Source organism: Amblyomma americanum, chromosome 6, assembly GCF_052857255.1.
Source record: "Amblyomma americanum isolate KBUSLIRL-KWMA chromosome 6, ASM5285725v1, whole genome shotgun sequence".
NCBI lineage: Eukaryota > Metazoa > Arthropoda > Arachnida > Ixodida > Ixodidae > Amblyomma > Amblyomma americanum.
Genome location: NC_135502.1, coordinates 11,759,104 through 11,773,539, shown reverse-complemented (window position 1 = coordinate 11,773,539; position 14,436 = coordinate 11,759,104). Strand labels below are relative to the sequence as shown.

General features: G+C 48.2%; 1 protein-coding gene across 1 annotated transcript in view; it reads left to right on the top strand.

Annotated features, from left to right (window-relative positions):
* The window catches only part of LOC144136308 (nephrin-like), a 38,532-nt gene that overhangs the window by 12,056 nt on the left and 12,040 nt on the right, over positions 1–14,436 (top strand). The window contains exons 8-15 of the mRNA XM_077668551.1: positions 23–237; positions 1,665–1,752; positions 4,515–4,651; positions 5,121–5,274; positions 5,873–5,931; positions 7,777–8,017; positions 9,747–10,034; positions 13,923–14,204. Of these exons, the coding sequence (XP_077524677.1) occupies positions 23–237; positions 1,665–1,752; positions 4,515–4,651; positions 5,121–5,274; positions 5,873–5,931; positions 7,777–8,017; positions 9,747–10,034; positions 13,923–14,204 (1,464 nt within the window). The remainder of the gene's footprint in view (positions 1–22; positions 238–1,664; positions 1,753–4,514; positions 4,652–5,120; positions 5,275–5,872; positions 5,932–7,776; positions 8,018–9,746; positions 10,035–13,922; positions 14,205–14,436) is intronic.

Below are 14,436 nucleotides of genomic sequence, written 5' to 3'. Positions count from 1 at the left end.
TGCGTCCTGCGTGAAAACGCAGTCCCACCCTCGCGCGTCTTCATGACGGCGCCTAAGGAGGCCAAGGCCGGGGACCTGGTGACCGTCTCATGCACCACGGCACCCAGCAACCCGGCGGCTGAGGTGTCCTGGAGGCTCGATGGCCGCACCGTGCAGCCGGCCTCCGATCAGTCCACGGTGCAGAACAAAAATGGCTGGATCACGTCTTCAAACCTGACCATCACGTTGACAAGGCAGGTATGCCTGCAGCTCTGTCTGGCCATGCTTTGGGGCCTGCTTACTCCTGAATTACTACCCTCTGCGGGGAATTTTCTCTCGGGCTCTGTCATACGATAATAATTATTTGTGAATCAGTACTGGAGCCTATGAGTTCCAACCTCTGTTTCTTGCTTTGACATGAGCCGACATGCGACGCAAAAAACTTCAAATCTAGTCAGTCTTCCTTCCAACAATTGGTTGTTTGGAGGCGAGCACAGTTCTTGAATATTCTGAATCGGCATTGCTGTTCGAAATATCGAGTGTCAAAAATACGATTGTATAAGCTCCTTGAGTTGGCTTTCTCGCATCTTTTATTTGGACATCCCAGAGCGCGGGGAACTTTTGCACATTTCTCTGTTCTTACCTCGTCTCGTCCGTGCGATGTTCTGTGCCTACTTGTTTGCCATGCACCAACAGGCCCAAATTTTTCCTTTACTAATCCTTAGCTGTCTCAATGCCCCCCCCCCCCCCCCCCCCCCCCCCCCCCCCACTTAGCGGCGGCGACCATGGCGCCGCTCTTCAAGGCCAGAGGTCACGGCTAATCCGCCTCGTCTTGCTCGCTAGGCGTTGTGCTAACAGAATACGCTTGGCGCCTCTTGTTATCGCTCTCTCTTATTTCGTTTGCATCGCCATGTGTCGCAGTGGATTGGCTTCGTTCAAGAAATGCACGCAGATTTATTCCCTGCATGACTCCCAATCTTTGAAGGGCAACTGCACCTTTTTTTTTTAGAATTTCGCAATATTCAAGGATTCAAATCTATATAGGCTGTAGGTAAAGCATGCCAAGCGCTTTTGCTCTAGCAATTAAATTAGTGCCGTAATCGACGATTGAATTTTGCGCTTCTCCTCAAAGCACAATTCAAGTGAGGGGAATTTCGGTGTGACGTCACGGAAGGTATGATTTCAAATTACCGCTTCCGTCAGCCACACCCTGCTGTGCCTCGTTAGATGCTGCCAAACAATGCTCGGCGGGCTTTACCTTCGGTGGTGTTGGTTTTTTTTTTCCTTCAAAGCAGGGGTTTAGAGGTTGGAAATGTACCCATACCTTCGATGACGTCATCATGCGCCCCACCCTCCCTTCCCACTTGGCGTTGTGCGCTGCGGAGAAGCATGAAGGCCGTCGCGATTTTAACCGGCGATTACGCCACCATTTCAAATGCTAGCCCAAAAGGACTTCGTATGACTTACCTGCAAGTTTCACACATTCGGCCATTTTAAGCGCCTCGATTTCTCAAAACCTATGCAGCTGCCCTTTAAAGCCACAGTATTAGCTCAAACTAGTACACAGAGACAAGGTAGTAAGCACACAGGTAATGCTGAAACGGCGGAGCAAGCATATATTCGTTTTTGTACTGTACACTGTTCTTACCGCGCAGGTACCTTTATACACTGCCCCTCTTTTGCAGGACCCCGACGTCAAGTCTTTCACCTGCATTGCAGAAAACCAGAAGTTGCAAGCAACAGTCGTCCAAACGGTGACAGTCAAAGTCATATGTAAGACTCCGTTCCACCTCCAGTAGACTCCACATCTATCCGCGTCTATCTCGAGAGCCACTAAGGCCCATGCATTGCTCGCTCCGACTTGAATTTCGTTACTCCCCCGTGCTGATGAATTTTAACATCACCGGATTTTCAATTAGTTTCACCTCCTCCTCGCTGATGGTTGTATTCTGATGCTTCATGCATGCACATGTGGGCAGGAATAAAACGCACAAGGCAAAAAAAAGTTGCATTTTATTTTATTTCAGGCTCCATTTTCTTTCGATCCTTTCCGTTTTTAATTCGAAGGAATTGGTTGCAGTGAATGTGCTTGCAACGAATGAGGACAAAGTTTCATCCGCTTTAACCATGAGACCAACAGCAGAGGTCTCTTTCACGCGTTTGCGTTGTCGGGTTCCCCTTCTAAATTTCTACCTTCACAGATCTGGCCTGGTGGTTTCTCCGTTGTGCCCTTTTTGTGCCTAACCTGAGACAATCGATCGCTGCCTGCTGTTCTGCCGCCGCCTTTCTCATTTGAGGAGGTGCCCTTTGCAAATTACGTTTCACCTGCTGGGTTTGCCTGTGCCCTTTGCGGTTGTGCGGTTGTTCTTCCCATTGGCGCTTCGTTGCTTGGACGAAGCGACAGGAGTGTGCGCTCTGCTGTGCACAATTTTCATCAAGAAATGCAGCAACTCCCATCCTAATCTTGTTTTCCCGCTCGCAGTCAGTACGAAATTGAAACATTACAGGCATTGTATACAATTATGCACATTAAGCCATTGTCCCGTCTCCGATCTCTAAGTTAACAGGACCCCTGTCTTTGCGTCTCCCAGTCTGTCAGCCCATAAACTATTACTGCTCCTTTCATTGTCAAAACGTTCCTGTTTCCAGCAATTAACAGCCAGTGTCTTGGCCACTCACCCGTAGTGGATATGTGCCAGCTTTATTTGAGGCCAACCAACCAACCAACAACAACAACAGAGCTACTGCCCGACTTCTCAGTCAATCACGCGGGATAGGTCTCAGACGCCACTTAATGGTCACCACATCTGCAAGTTTTGTCTGCGGGTTAGCTGGCCCGTATTTCGGTGTGACATTGCTGCGTGAGTAGAAGCTGACCTTTTCGAATGAGAAGAATCTGCACACGGACGCATGTATACCAGTTAAGGCCTTCTTTGGACTCGTCAGAGCGAGCTCAGTGTATCCAACACAGAGATTCTTTGAGCCGGGTTTTTTTTCAAGGCTCCAGCTTAGCTGCGAAAGAATTACCCGCGTGTATCGCTAATTTTGAGATATATTACGTTGGTGCAACGTATACTAACGAGAAGGATGATCAAATGCAGTACTGTCATGCTAACAAACGCCAAGCGGGTATTTTCCTGTGCCTTCTATTGCCCTTGCGCAAGGTTTTGAAAGCGTTATGTTCATTGCACTCGTCTGTAAAGTCCATGTCTACTGCAGTGTCGTCAAAAGAGCCCCTAAATGAACCTGCGACCTAGCACTAAACAGAACTCGCAATGGAGACAGCACCGCAAAATATCCTTCCAAGTTTAATACAGACGTCGGGCAAGCAGGCCGCCCCACCTGGCGGACGTCTACAATGAATGTCCAAAAAATTCAAAGGATGTTCAAGATTCTCCCCAATTCGAATTTCAGCGCAGCTCTGTCGGTGTCTCAGGCTCTGTGAGCTAACTGTTTGGCTTTGCTGGGTCGTCTGCAGGTTTGGCGACGATATTAGTTCAATAATAGCATTAGTTGATGAAGACCACGATGTGCAATGCATAAAGCGCGAGAATATGTATATTTGTCCAATAGCAGTATTAGTTGAACACGACGACGACGACGGTGTGCAGTGCACAGCGCGAGAGTATGTTGCAATTGAACACGGGAACGCAACACCGGAGGATTCTTCCTCATGAACAGAAAAGGGATAAGAGTTTCGATTTCCCGCGTGCTTTTCTTTTTTATTACCTGAGTACAACTTAATAGCCACCCGATTTTTGGCCGATCCCCCAGTGTGGCTATGCGTCATCCTTTGATAGGCTAACAGCAACAATTGAACGCGGGGCGTGATCGGCTGCGGCGACAGCCTAGTATGCTCAGGACGAACTGGTGGGTGAGTTGGTTACACATACGAAATGATTCCCGGCGCACAAAAAAGACGAGGGCAGACAGATAACACACGACAAAGCGCCGTACTTCAGCTAGCGTATTTATTTATATCCTAGTGCTCTCGTGAAGTGGCCAGCGAAGCTGATTTGTTCGCGGCGCCGCAGGCTCGAATCCTAGTCGCGGCAATGTTTATTGTTATTTATTTATGGCTTGGCTCAGTTAAACTGAAGGCGGCGACGCGGCTCAACCCACGAACGGGCGTTTAAGAGCTGCGCTCTAAAAAATTTCGGCCTACAGTTTACTTACTCTGCGCCAAAATTACCAAGTACGCAAATGCGGTCTCGATAAGGGCTTTGTTAATTGCTGCATAAAGAAACTCCGCGCAGGAGGCGAATTATCTAGGTGCGAGCACAAAAGGTGACAGCAGTCGTCTGACTAAAAGCATAAAAAAACTGTCAAGCATTAGGTCATGCGCTTTTTTTTTTCATCATTCCATAGACACCTAAGTTACGCAGTAATTACGTATTTGTTGCCTACTATTCGGTGTTTGTTTGTCCTGTGCTTTGAAAGAGTGGACTATTGGCCTTGTTTCTTCGTTGTTGCATTTTCACTCCTGAAGAAGTGAAGCGCACTCCAGTCTCAGCCACGTACCCGTTGCGTTGCAGATCCGCCCCGCGCGCCTGTGATAATCGGCTACGACGAAGGCACCCCTATTGTGGCCAACTCGATACAGCGCATCAAGTGCGTCTCAATCGGGGGAAACCCGCTGCCATCGGTCAAGTGGTACAAGGGCACCAAGGAGGTAACAACGCCATCACTCTCCCGCAAACCTGGAAAAGCGTTCGCTACTCAGCTACTCAAGTTCCGACCTCTCAAGCTTGCCGCTCTGAAGCCCGCAGTTAGGCTTTAGCATATGTCCACGATAGCACCTAGATGGCGATCCAGGTGGATTTATGAGTGGGCGCTGGAAGTGTATTCCTTGATATCCTCCGTGCTCAACTACGCCCCATTTAAAGCAGACCCTGTTTTGTCCAGGTTTTTTCTTGCATTTCTGCGATAGGTACTTTTTCCTCTTGAGCACACCCTGATGATTTCGCACTGCAGCGTGTTAGCAACCGCTCAACAACAAGCTAACTGCCTTTCCGTTGAAAGCAAATGCAAAGCTAGAATAGGTGCAGCGTTGAGCGCGAGTTAAAGAACCCGTGTAGATTTTGGCTCGACTTCCGGCCCAAGCTGTGGTTTATTGTCCCGCCCTTCTTTTTTTCTTTCAGTACTCATCGCTGTCTACGGTCACAGGAAGTGGAGTGTCAAGCGTGTTGGAAATCATGGCCCAGCCCGACGACAACCAGGCAACGTTTCACTGCAAGGCCTCCAATTCGGCCACCACGGAGCCCCTCACCACGTCCGTGAAGACAACTGTATTGTGTAAGCAACTCTTTTAAAAGTGTTTTTTGTCATTTTACACCAACTAGCCCGCAACAGCACCTCACGGACTCTTTGCTTTTGCCTCTCTTGGCTCATTTGGCCCTTCAGTGCTACGCTATAAATAAGTGTTATCGTGTGCACACATCTAAAAACTGCTGCGAATGCGTCGATGGCCGGCAAGTTTTAAAATGCACGTGGGAGCTGGAAAGTAACCACGGTAGAGGCGGCCGCCAGAGAAAAGCAAACAGAAACTGAATGTCAACCAGATCGAAGAAAAAATAAGGAGTGGTGGTTTGCGAGATCTGAATGTAAGGGTGAGTCAGCTGGCTTCTAAGATGTGTCGCCCATTCGCCCATTGTGACCACCAGGGTTGCTGCTGAATGCCGACGGTGTTTTCTGTTAGCCGTCTCGGACGACATTTAGGGGATCTGCGATTGAGCACTGTCATTTCTTCGTCGGAGAGATAGGTAAATATTCTGCTATTTTCTTTTCTTCATTCTGTTAGCCCCAAAGAGCAATGGCGGCCGCGTTTCTCAGCTGGCTCGTGCGGTACTAGAATGCGAGTAATAATGGCACATCCTGGGTTTTTTTTTTGCAGTTCCTCCAAAAGTTGTCTCGATCACGGTGGTTCCTCAAACTCCGAAGGAAGGCGACACGGTAAGAAATTCCGGTTTCTTTTATTTTACAGATGTGTTCAGTCTGTATATTCAGTGTCACGGAAATTAATTCGTCAACTTCATCCTGGGTCACAAGGTGGCCATAAGCGAGAGACTACTGAAAAGAAGAAAGAAAGGAAAGAAGAAAGTTGTATACGTAATCTACCCGAGTAGCGTTGAACATTAAAGTTGTGTTACAAAACTGCTATGTAAGCTGCAGTAACCTTACATGTGACTCTGAAATCTAATTTTAATGCTCAAAATTAGCAAGTAACGTTATATTTTTTCTATCACAAACCTCAGTTTATAATTCAGAGTGCGCATAGTGCTTGTGCAGTGTTGAAGGTGCTGTTATAGTGTTGAAGCCGGCAAATAGCCTTATACGTTTTAAGAATTTTTCTAATATTCTGCTTTAAATGTTAATATGACATTTAAGTCATAACTATAATACAGCATAATCAATAAATTTCAAGCATTGTGCTCCCGAACTCATCCCACTGTTCTTACAGTAAAGATATTCTTCAACTACCAGCACATCGAAATAAATCTCTTAGGTTGTGCCTGCCACAGATTGAATGCACAGTGTCATTATTTTGTTAGAAAACTTTGCTTATTACACATTCACCACTGTCACTCATGAGACACCCTTCAATAATGGCTATATAAGTCGCCGTCATTGTTGTTATTATGCACAGTGTTGATTAAGTTCTGTACCTTCACAATTAGCAAGCTTCATGATCTTACAACGTAATTACTTTACCATTTTAGAGAAAGTTGCAGTTATGTTGGTTAAATGTTTAATTAAAGTTATGGAAAGGTTATTCCTACGTTTGTTTGCAACATTTCAGAAGATTTAAGAAAAAAGAACATAAAGAACAATGTTTTAATGTTTGACTGACATAACCTTGTTGGCAGAGTAGCACTGCTGCAGCGTTTCCGCGCTATGTGGGTAGTGGTACTCAGTGTTAGATACTCTGTAATAATAAAGTCCACTATATATATGCATGACTATGTAACGGAACTTTTAAACACGATTAGTTGAAAAAGCACCAAAAGCTGCTCTGCCAGGCATATACTTCAACCCGCTGTTGATTACAGTGACATGCTAGTGGCGATTGTCCTATTCAGTAATTGATAGTACGGGGTCCGGATATGGCTGTACAAGCAATTTGCACGCCTTTTCCTAAGTTGGCATGGGGCAGACAGTGCAAGTGAGAGGGCCAGTTTTAATCTGCTGACCACATGCACGCCACGGTAAGCAGAGACCATATCACGCCATCCTTCTACCTGCATCGTTAGTCATCTCTCCTCTATAAACGCTGATGACCGCACACGAAATGTGGCAACTAAGCAACACCCAACTTTGGACGTCGCGTTTTCTCTTTTTCAGTTTTCGGGAGAACTTACTCCGTCAAGCTTTGTCGCACTTGCCAGAAAACTAGAGTTAGCTCTTCCCTGATGGGTCCCCAAAAAAAAAAAATCCTTGACCAAGGCGTTACTAGAGGTATCTGCATAGAGGGCCTATTACGCGTTAAATTGCGACTGCATAGCCGCATGTTTCCACTGAAAACTCCTTCGTGGCACGAGATATCCAGCGAGAGTGTTAACAGGCCAGGTGGCCCGGAGGATGGACGCTTTCGAATGTGCGCCCTGCATTCTACCGGCTTCTTGGTCGGCTCAATTTCGTCAGATTGCGTCATTCGATCCTTGCGAATTGTAATTCACGCTCCCGTCTTTCAAAAGAAATGATCAGCATAAAACGTCTGGTGTTTTTTATTTCGGAAGGCCCACCTGGGTAGTATAGCGAGCGCGGGAACCCTGACCGTGCATGGCATTGCTCGCACAGGTGGTTCTGACGTGCGAGTCCGGCAGCTCGAACCCGGAGAGCAGCATCCGCTGGGAGCGCGACGGGCGCTCCCTTTCCGGCCAGCACCAGAGCCGCGTGGCGGCGCAGCACGGCGGCAAGGCGACGCGCAGCCGGCTGCGCCTCAACGTGACGGCCGCGGACGACGGCGCCACGTTCACCTGCCTGGCCTCCAACCAGGTGCAGCCGGCCGCCAGCGGGAGCCTGGCGCTGCGCGTGCGACGTAAGGGCCCTTCGCCGCAACAATAAAAGGGTGCCGGCCAGCCTGCTTCTCACTGCCGCCGCAACGACGCGGCTGCAGTGGGTGTCGAGGCAGGGACGCGAGGACACTGCTTGGCAACGAATACAGCATGGGCTCCCTCGCGTCCATGCGTGGCGGCGCTGCAGCCGCGTTATTCCGGCCTCCGTGCGACACCAGCACTGAAAACCCTAGCGCCGAGCCGGGCCTAGCTTCCTTACGACAAATTCACTCTCTAGGCACAAGAGCACCTTCTTGTTTGCCACACCTAGCTGAAGCTCTTGCACTTCGTGAACAGCCTGTTGTACTCAGGGGCACGAACCGGGAGCTTTTCGCTCGTTTTTGTTCTTAGTCTCAGAATAGTTTCTGCATCATTTGAAAAAACATCGTCTTCCAGAAGTGACCCCTGAAAAACATCACTCTCTAAAACTCTTCGCGGAAGTTATCTGCAAAAAAAAAGAAAAAAAAAGACTTCATCAATATACAGCGTTATACCTCGTCGTTTCAATGCTTATTTCCAGAGACAGCCTTGGCACTCGAGTCGTTCATTTACATGCTTACGCTTTATAAACCACAACTGTCGGTCCAATCTTTCTGCAAAGCTTCCGCTGCGATCTTGAATTGCTAGGAATTGAAAAGGGGGACATTGACGCCTGATGTAGTGTCATGGCAGCGAGCTTTTATTACTGCGGTGTCTTTTGTCAGCACTGGTGTAAAATAGGCTGTCCTGCCTGCGTGTGCATAAATTTCGGCACATTATGTGGGCGTGTCCTCAGTATGTATGCCCCTTTCTGCTGTAAGTAGAGAACACGTGAATTGGCCCACGTACGCGGCACCATTTGCAAGAAATTGTATCGACAGTAACAGCTTGCGACGAGAACAGGAAATCATGAGCTCTGTGTACTTCGTGTTGTAGTAGCCTTCTTTTCTAGAATACTTGGCAGTGGATTGATTTCTTGGGCTCCAAGTTTAACGAACTCGCATTTACTGCGGCCGAGCAAACACAAGCTGCTCCTATAGTGTTTGATACTCGCTTTTGGGGAAATTCGATAGGATACACCGTGAAAACAAGGTCCTTTGGACGGAATTGTTACAGCTTTGAAGTGTACGGGAGAAAGTTGACAGTTAAGGGGCACACTCGACACCACGCCTTGGAGATGGCCTTTCATTGTGTAGACATGTATCTACATGGAGAAGAGGTGCCACCATTAAACCAGTACGAACCACTAAGCGGAACAAAGACACTGTTCGGAAAGGGCTTTCAGAATGAGGCGAAAACATCAGTCGAAATAAAATGGCATTGAAGGGTATTACAACACCTATGTCCACGTTCATTAGCAGAGCCTCGTGATATCAACACGCAGTATTATTCTGTCTGCGCTGGCTAATCATTCCTATCGACCAAGTCTGGACACCGAACAGTTTCAATAAGCTTTATATACTTTGGCCAAATGCGACAGAGCACTAACACTGCGATAGGTCTGCGCTTAAGACTGCTAAATGTCTAGCATCTCGGACGATGCGCGACGGCGTCGGGCCGTTTTTGTGGTGGCCGGGTGCCGAAGCAGTTGGCATGTGTGGGCGCCGATCTCGAGAATCCACTTTGGCTGCCCATCTTTCGCATCGCTGGTGCTAAAAAATGGCGATAATTTTACATGCCGATGGCGTTTGCAGGCGAGGTCTAAGAGCTGGCCTGTGCTTTTGGTTTTCCCAGACAAGCCACTGTTCCTGCACCCGGCCGCCCCAAAACACGAGGTCAAGCAAGGCGACAGCGTCGTGCTGAACTTGTCCGCGAAGGCTTACCCTTCGAAGATAAGCTACTCGTGGACCAAGGAGGGCGCTCCGCTGCCAGAGGAATCGTGGCGGGAGACGCGTAGGGTTTTCCACCGCGCCTCGGCGCTCGTCATCGGGCGCGCGCTGAAGGAGGACAGCGGACACTACGAGTGCGAAGCCAGGAACAGCGTGGGAGCCGCCAGGGCGGCGCTCGTTCTCAAAGTGCGCTGTGAGTACTTTACGAGTGCAAAACATTAGACGCGTTGCGGGTGCAGCGAACTGCACTTAAAATCTCGCCGCAGAACGGACGTTCACTGAGAGTTAAGACACACAGAACGCTAACTTACAACATCGCCTGTTGGTTTTTTAAACTGCTGTCTAAACCCTTGTTGGAAGTTGTCAGAAAGGTTATTAGAAGTTACCGTTGTGTGAGTGTGCGCCTGAACTTTCAGTTCACGTCTGTTTTGCAGGGTGATTTTAAGTTCAGTATGCTAGGAGTAGAGTCTGCGTCAAACTTGTGTAGTCTGCCAGAGCAGTTTTCAGCACGTTGCAAAAAAAAAATAAATTTGTCAGATATTGGCGGTTATCAGGTAGCATGCTCGTCGTTTCCACGTGGATACTGTCTCTGTGGCCCTAGCTACGGCGAAGTGCTCCCATAAAAACGTGGCGGCTGCGGCTGCGCTTCGCTTTATTTGCAAATAAGTGCGACGCTCGTTCGCTCTGCACAAGTGTGACGCCGACTGTACGCTTGCGCTGATTCCCGATATTGCTGCCGGGAGTTTGTGAACACCTTTCGACGAAAGGCGACTGAACAAGCGAGCGAGCGTGCCTTCATCTCACCCCAGAGGCGCTGCTTGTCTTGAAAAGCCATTCACAACCCCACCGCCAAATCTCCGCAGCTGTACGCACGAGTTGTCTTTAGCAAAGCCGATGACACCTTAACAGCTGTTCGCTGCCTATTCCCTGCCGATTTCTCCTGGTAGGTGTGCTCCACCCAACGTCGGTGGACAGCAGGAGAAGCAGCTACTCAGGATCACTTGATGCGCATCGATTCTGCTCTCGTATGTGGGGTATGCGTACGTTGTTGAAAATGTTCATTAAGTTGTGTATGAACCTCGTCGTTTGAGTCCTTATTTCAGGATTCGAGTTAGTTAAGCCGCTACGGCGGCCCTGCTTAAGGGCCATTTCTGGCCCTGAGGGCACGCCTAATCTGTCTCCTTCACTGGTTGATCACAATGTCGGAGCAGCGTTCGTGTTGGATTCTGCGTCTGCGTCCGTGTCTTTCACAAGCTATTGCTAGTGCAGTGATAAGTACGTACTCTCCTGGCAAGGAATTTCTCTGTCCATTCAGATCTGAACGGACTTTGGGAGGTATAGCCAATGCACCGGGTCCCCTAAAGCGACGCCGTTGAGAATATCGTCATTAACTTGTTTCACCTCTCTGCACAGACATATTAAATACCTTTTCCCGAAGAGCAACAAATTCCCAAATATATCTGTATTTTCTTGTGCCAGTACCTACAGTTTCAAGCATGCCAGAGAACTGCGCCCTGGAAGTATTTCTCCCGTGCCCCGCTACCGGCAAGAGCGAAGTAATGGTAATAAAGGTGTATGTTTTGTTTGCACTCTTATTCATCTGTTTTGTCCGTCGCCGTACAAAACTAGGGGTTCTCTATTTTTTATTATTATTAAATTCGGCGTATTTTTTCGGTGTTTATTTGAGAACGCAGTTTTCGTTGTTGTTTTTTTGTCAAACATTATTTCCTATGGACGAATTTTAACAAATGTGGGAATTCTGTTTCTTCAAGAGGCACTTAGTGTTTAACTTGACGTTTTTGTCAACCTGAACATTCGATTTGCCAGTAATTCACAGAAAAATTGTCGTTAATTACTGCAAAAGCACTTAATTTCTGCTTGCAGATAGAAATACTATCGACAGTAAAGAAAGCAGCGCAAATTCAATGATGGAACTGTTAGGTAAAAATCCAAAATAGGAGTTGATTTCTGAAAGTTTAATTTTTGCAAATTGCCGCCGGGTAGTTGTTCTAGGTTGAGCGAGATTGCGGGGCATCACATGGTCAGCTTGTTGACTACAACGATGGAACTGCCGTTAACTATCGTGGTAGCTACAATGCGACTCCTTTTCGTGGCGCTTATGCACTGTGCCCCGTGTATTTACATTCAGTGCAAAAACCTTCTTCCTCAAGTATCTGCCTTAGGCGGTCGGTGATAGTTAACAGCGGTACGCTAACAGATGGTGATGGCTACGAGTGTAAGCCTCCCAGTCTTCAGGGGCGTCTAAAAAAGAGGAGCACTAATTCAAAACACACAACTGCTCTAGTTATTCACACGGCGAGCCGTCCCTCCACTCCCCTGGCGTCCGCTGCCCCGGACTGCAAGCGTTGACAGTAAAAGTGTTTCAACACCACCTGGCTCTCATACTTCGTCAGTTGTCTTCTTTGACTGAGTGTAACTGCTAGTATTTGGCTACCTAGCGATGGTGTATACATCCCGGATAGGGACCTTTCTCGGCTAAAACCGATTCTCTAAAATTTAGTTCGGCTTACTTCCATCATTTTTTTTAAGCCGAAAAGTACCGCCCCTGTATATGCCGTAAGGGCTCTGGCACAAAAATGGAAACGAAGATAGTGAAAACTCGCTCTGAATAATAAACAGAAAGATTACAGTGGCGTAAAACACATATAACAAAGTGCTTCCACAGCTCTTAAAGGGGCCATTTACGCTGTATAAATAAATGATACTTGCGCAATCATGCAATTTCTAAGCGTAATCGCTTAGTCAAACACGAGTCAGCAAACTTACGGACCTTTCATGGAAAGTGCCGCTCTTCGCTTTTCGTTTCGCGCTTAGAATTCAGAGGCTAGAAAATTAGACAGTGCGCAAAATTTCGACCTCATGTTTGAAGACCTGCTACAGGCAATATCGTGCAGTGTTCCTGAAAATTATTTTCGCAGTTTTCGGGTTCAACGAGGGGTATCTGAGATCACTACTATACCCTTATAATACGTTATTAATACAGATCAAGAAAACTGACATCGTGACACAAGTGAATGACCTGAGTTTGCCGTCTTTTTTTTTTTTCTTTCACCACTTTGAATCGCTGAGAGCGCTGTAAGGCAGCTTTTAAGACAGTCTGACTTGGCTTTTCGCAAGATAACCTGTCGGGTACGTCGGACAGTCGTATGCGTGGGAAGCAATGCTACAAATATTAACGCCAAACAAAAAGACGCAGAACCGGACAGGGAAGTTAACTAAGCATCAATGGGCTTACGGACTGAATTTAACTTCTGAGAGTTTGACGCTGTCCCGTAGACGTCTCCATCTGGTCCTGCGCCCATTTTCATGGGGTTCGATCTCGAAACACCTTATTAGGGCAGGCACAGCAAGAGATGTGAAGGTCAAAATGTTCACACGAGCGCTAAGCTTAATTTTATTCTTATTGAGTGTTACATGTATGCACTGACAACCAGGATGAACGATTTGAAGAAGCAAGTATGATTGCCGGTAACCGAACGCGGCGTTCGCCCTTCCATTCCCACACTAAAGAACATCGGTTTCTTTCCTAATGAAGAATGCGTATAGGTTTGAATGGATCAGCAAACAGGATTATGGCACGTTTGGCTATACAGGATTAACGTCCTAAAGCGACTCGGGCTAAAAGGAACGCCGTAGTAGAGGGCACCGGATAATTTCATCCACCTGGGGCTCTTTAATGTGCAGTGACACCGCACAGTAGATGCAAATCTCGGGTTCGATACCGGCAGCGGCGGTTGCATTTTGATGCAGTCAAAATGTTAGAGGCTCGTGTACTTGAGATGTCAGTGAACGTTAAGAACCACAGGCGGTCGAAATTATCCGGGGCCCTCCACTACGGTGCCCGTCATAACCTGAGATGATTTGGAACTTTAATCCTATAAAGCCAAACCAAATGTGCCAATACTCTGTTTTCTGGCTCAGTCAAACCTATAGATGTATATTTCAGTGGTACATATCACGCAAACCCCACGTGTAACCTGGTAACTGCGAGGATCTCAGATGCTGCGCTTTCGCGTTGCCATGCACCAAGCGCCCTCTTTTGAGGCCGAGTGTGTCGCAGACCCCGCCACCATCACCAAGATCACCGAGCAGGTGCTTGCCGGCGCCGGCGAGAACGCATCGCTCGCGTGCGCCGCCGACGCGGACCCCCTGACCGACGACGTGGTCGGCTGGCGGCGGCCGGGCTTCGACCTGCGGCGGCGCGCGCGGCTGCTCCTGGAGCGGGGCCGAGCATTCCTCACGGTACTCAACGTGACGCGGGGCGACGAGGGCCTCTTCGAGTGCGTCGCCCACAACGGACTCGGCAGCCAGGTCTCCCGCGCCGCGCGGCTCGTCGTCAAGTGTGAGCGCATGCGGTTTTCGTTCTTTGTCGTTTCCTTCATATTCTATGCGCACTTTTAAATGCTGATCTTTCACGCCCGATGCGCCCTGATAGAGGTTCGGTGTGGCCTCTAAGCAGGAAAATTTTATCAGAATGGGCGTGGAAGAACAGTTACAGTCAGGGGGTGGCTGAGGCTCAGGTACTACTGAGGCAATCGGTAGGAGCTACAGCCGGGCGAAGAGGTGCCAAAAAG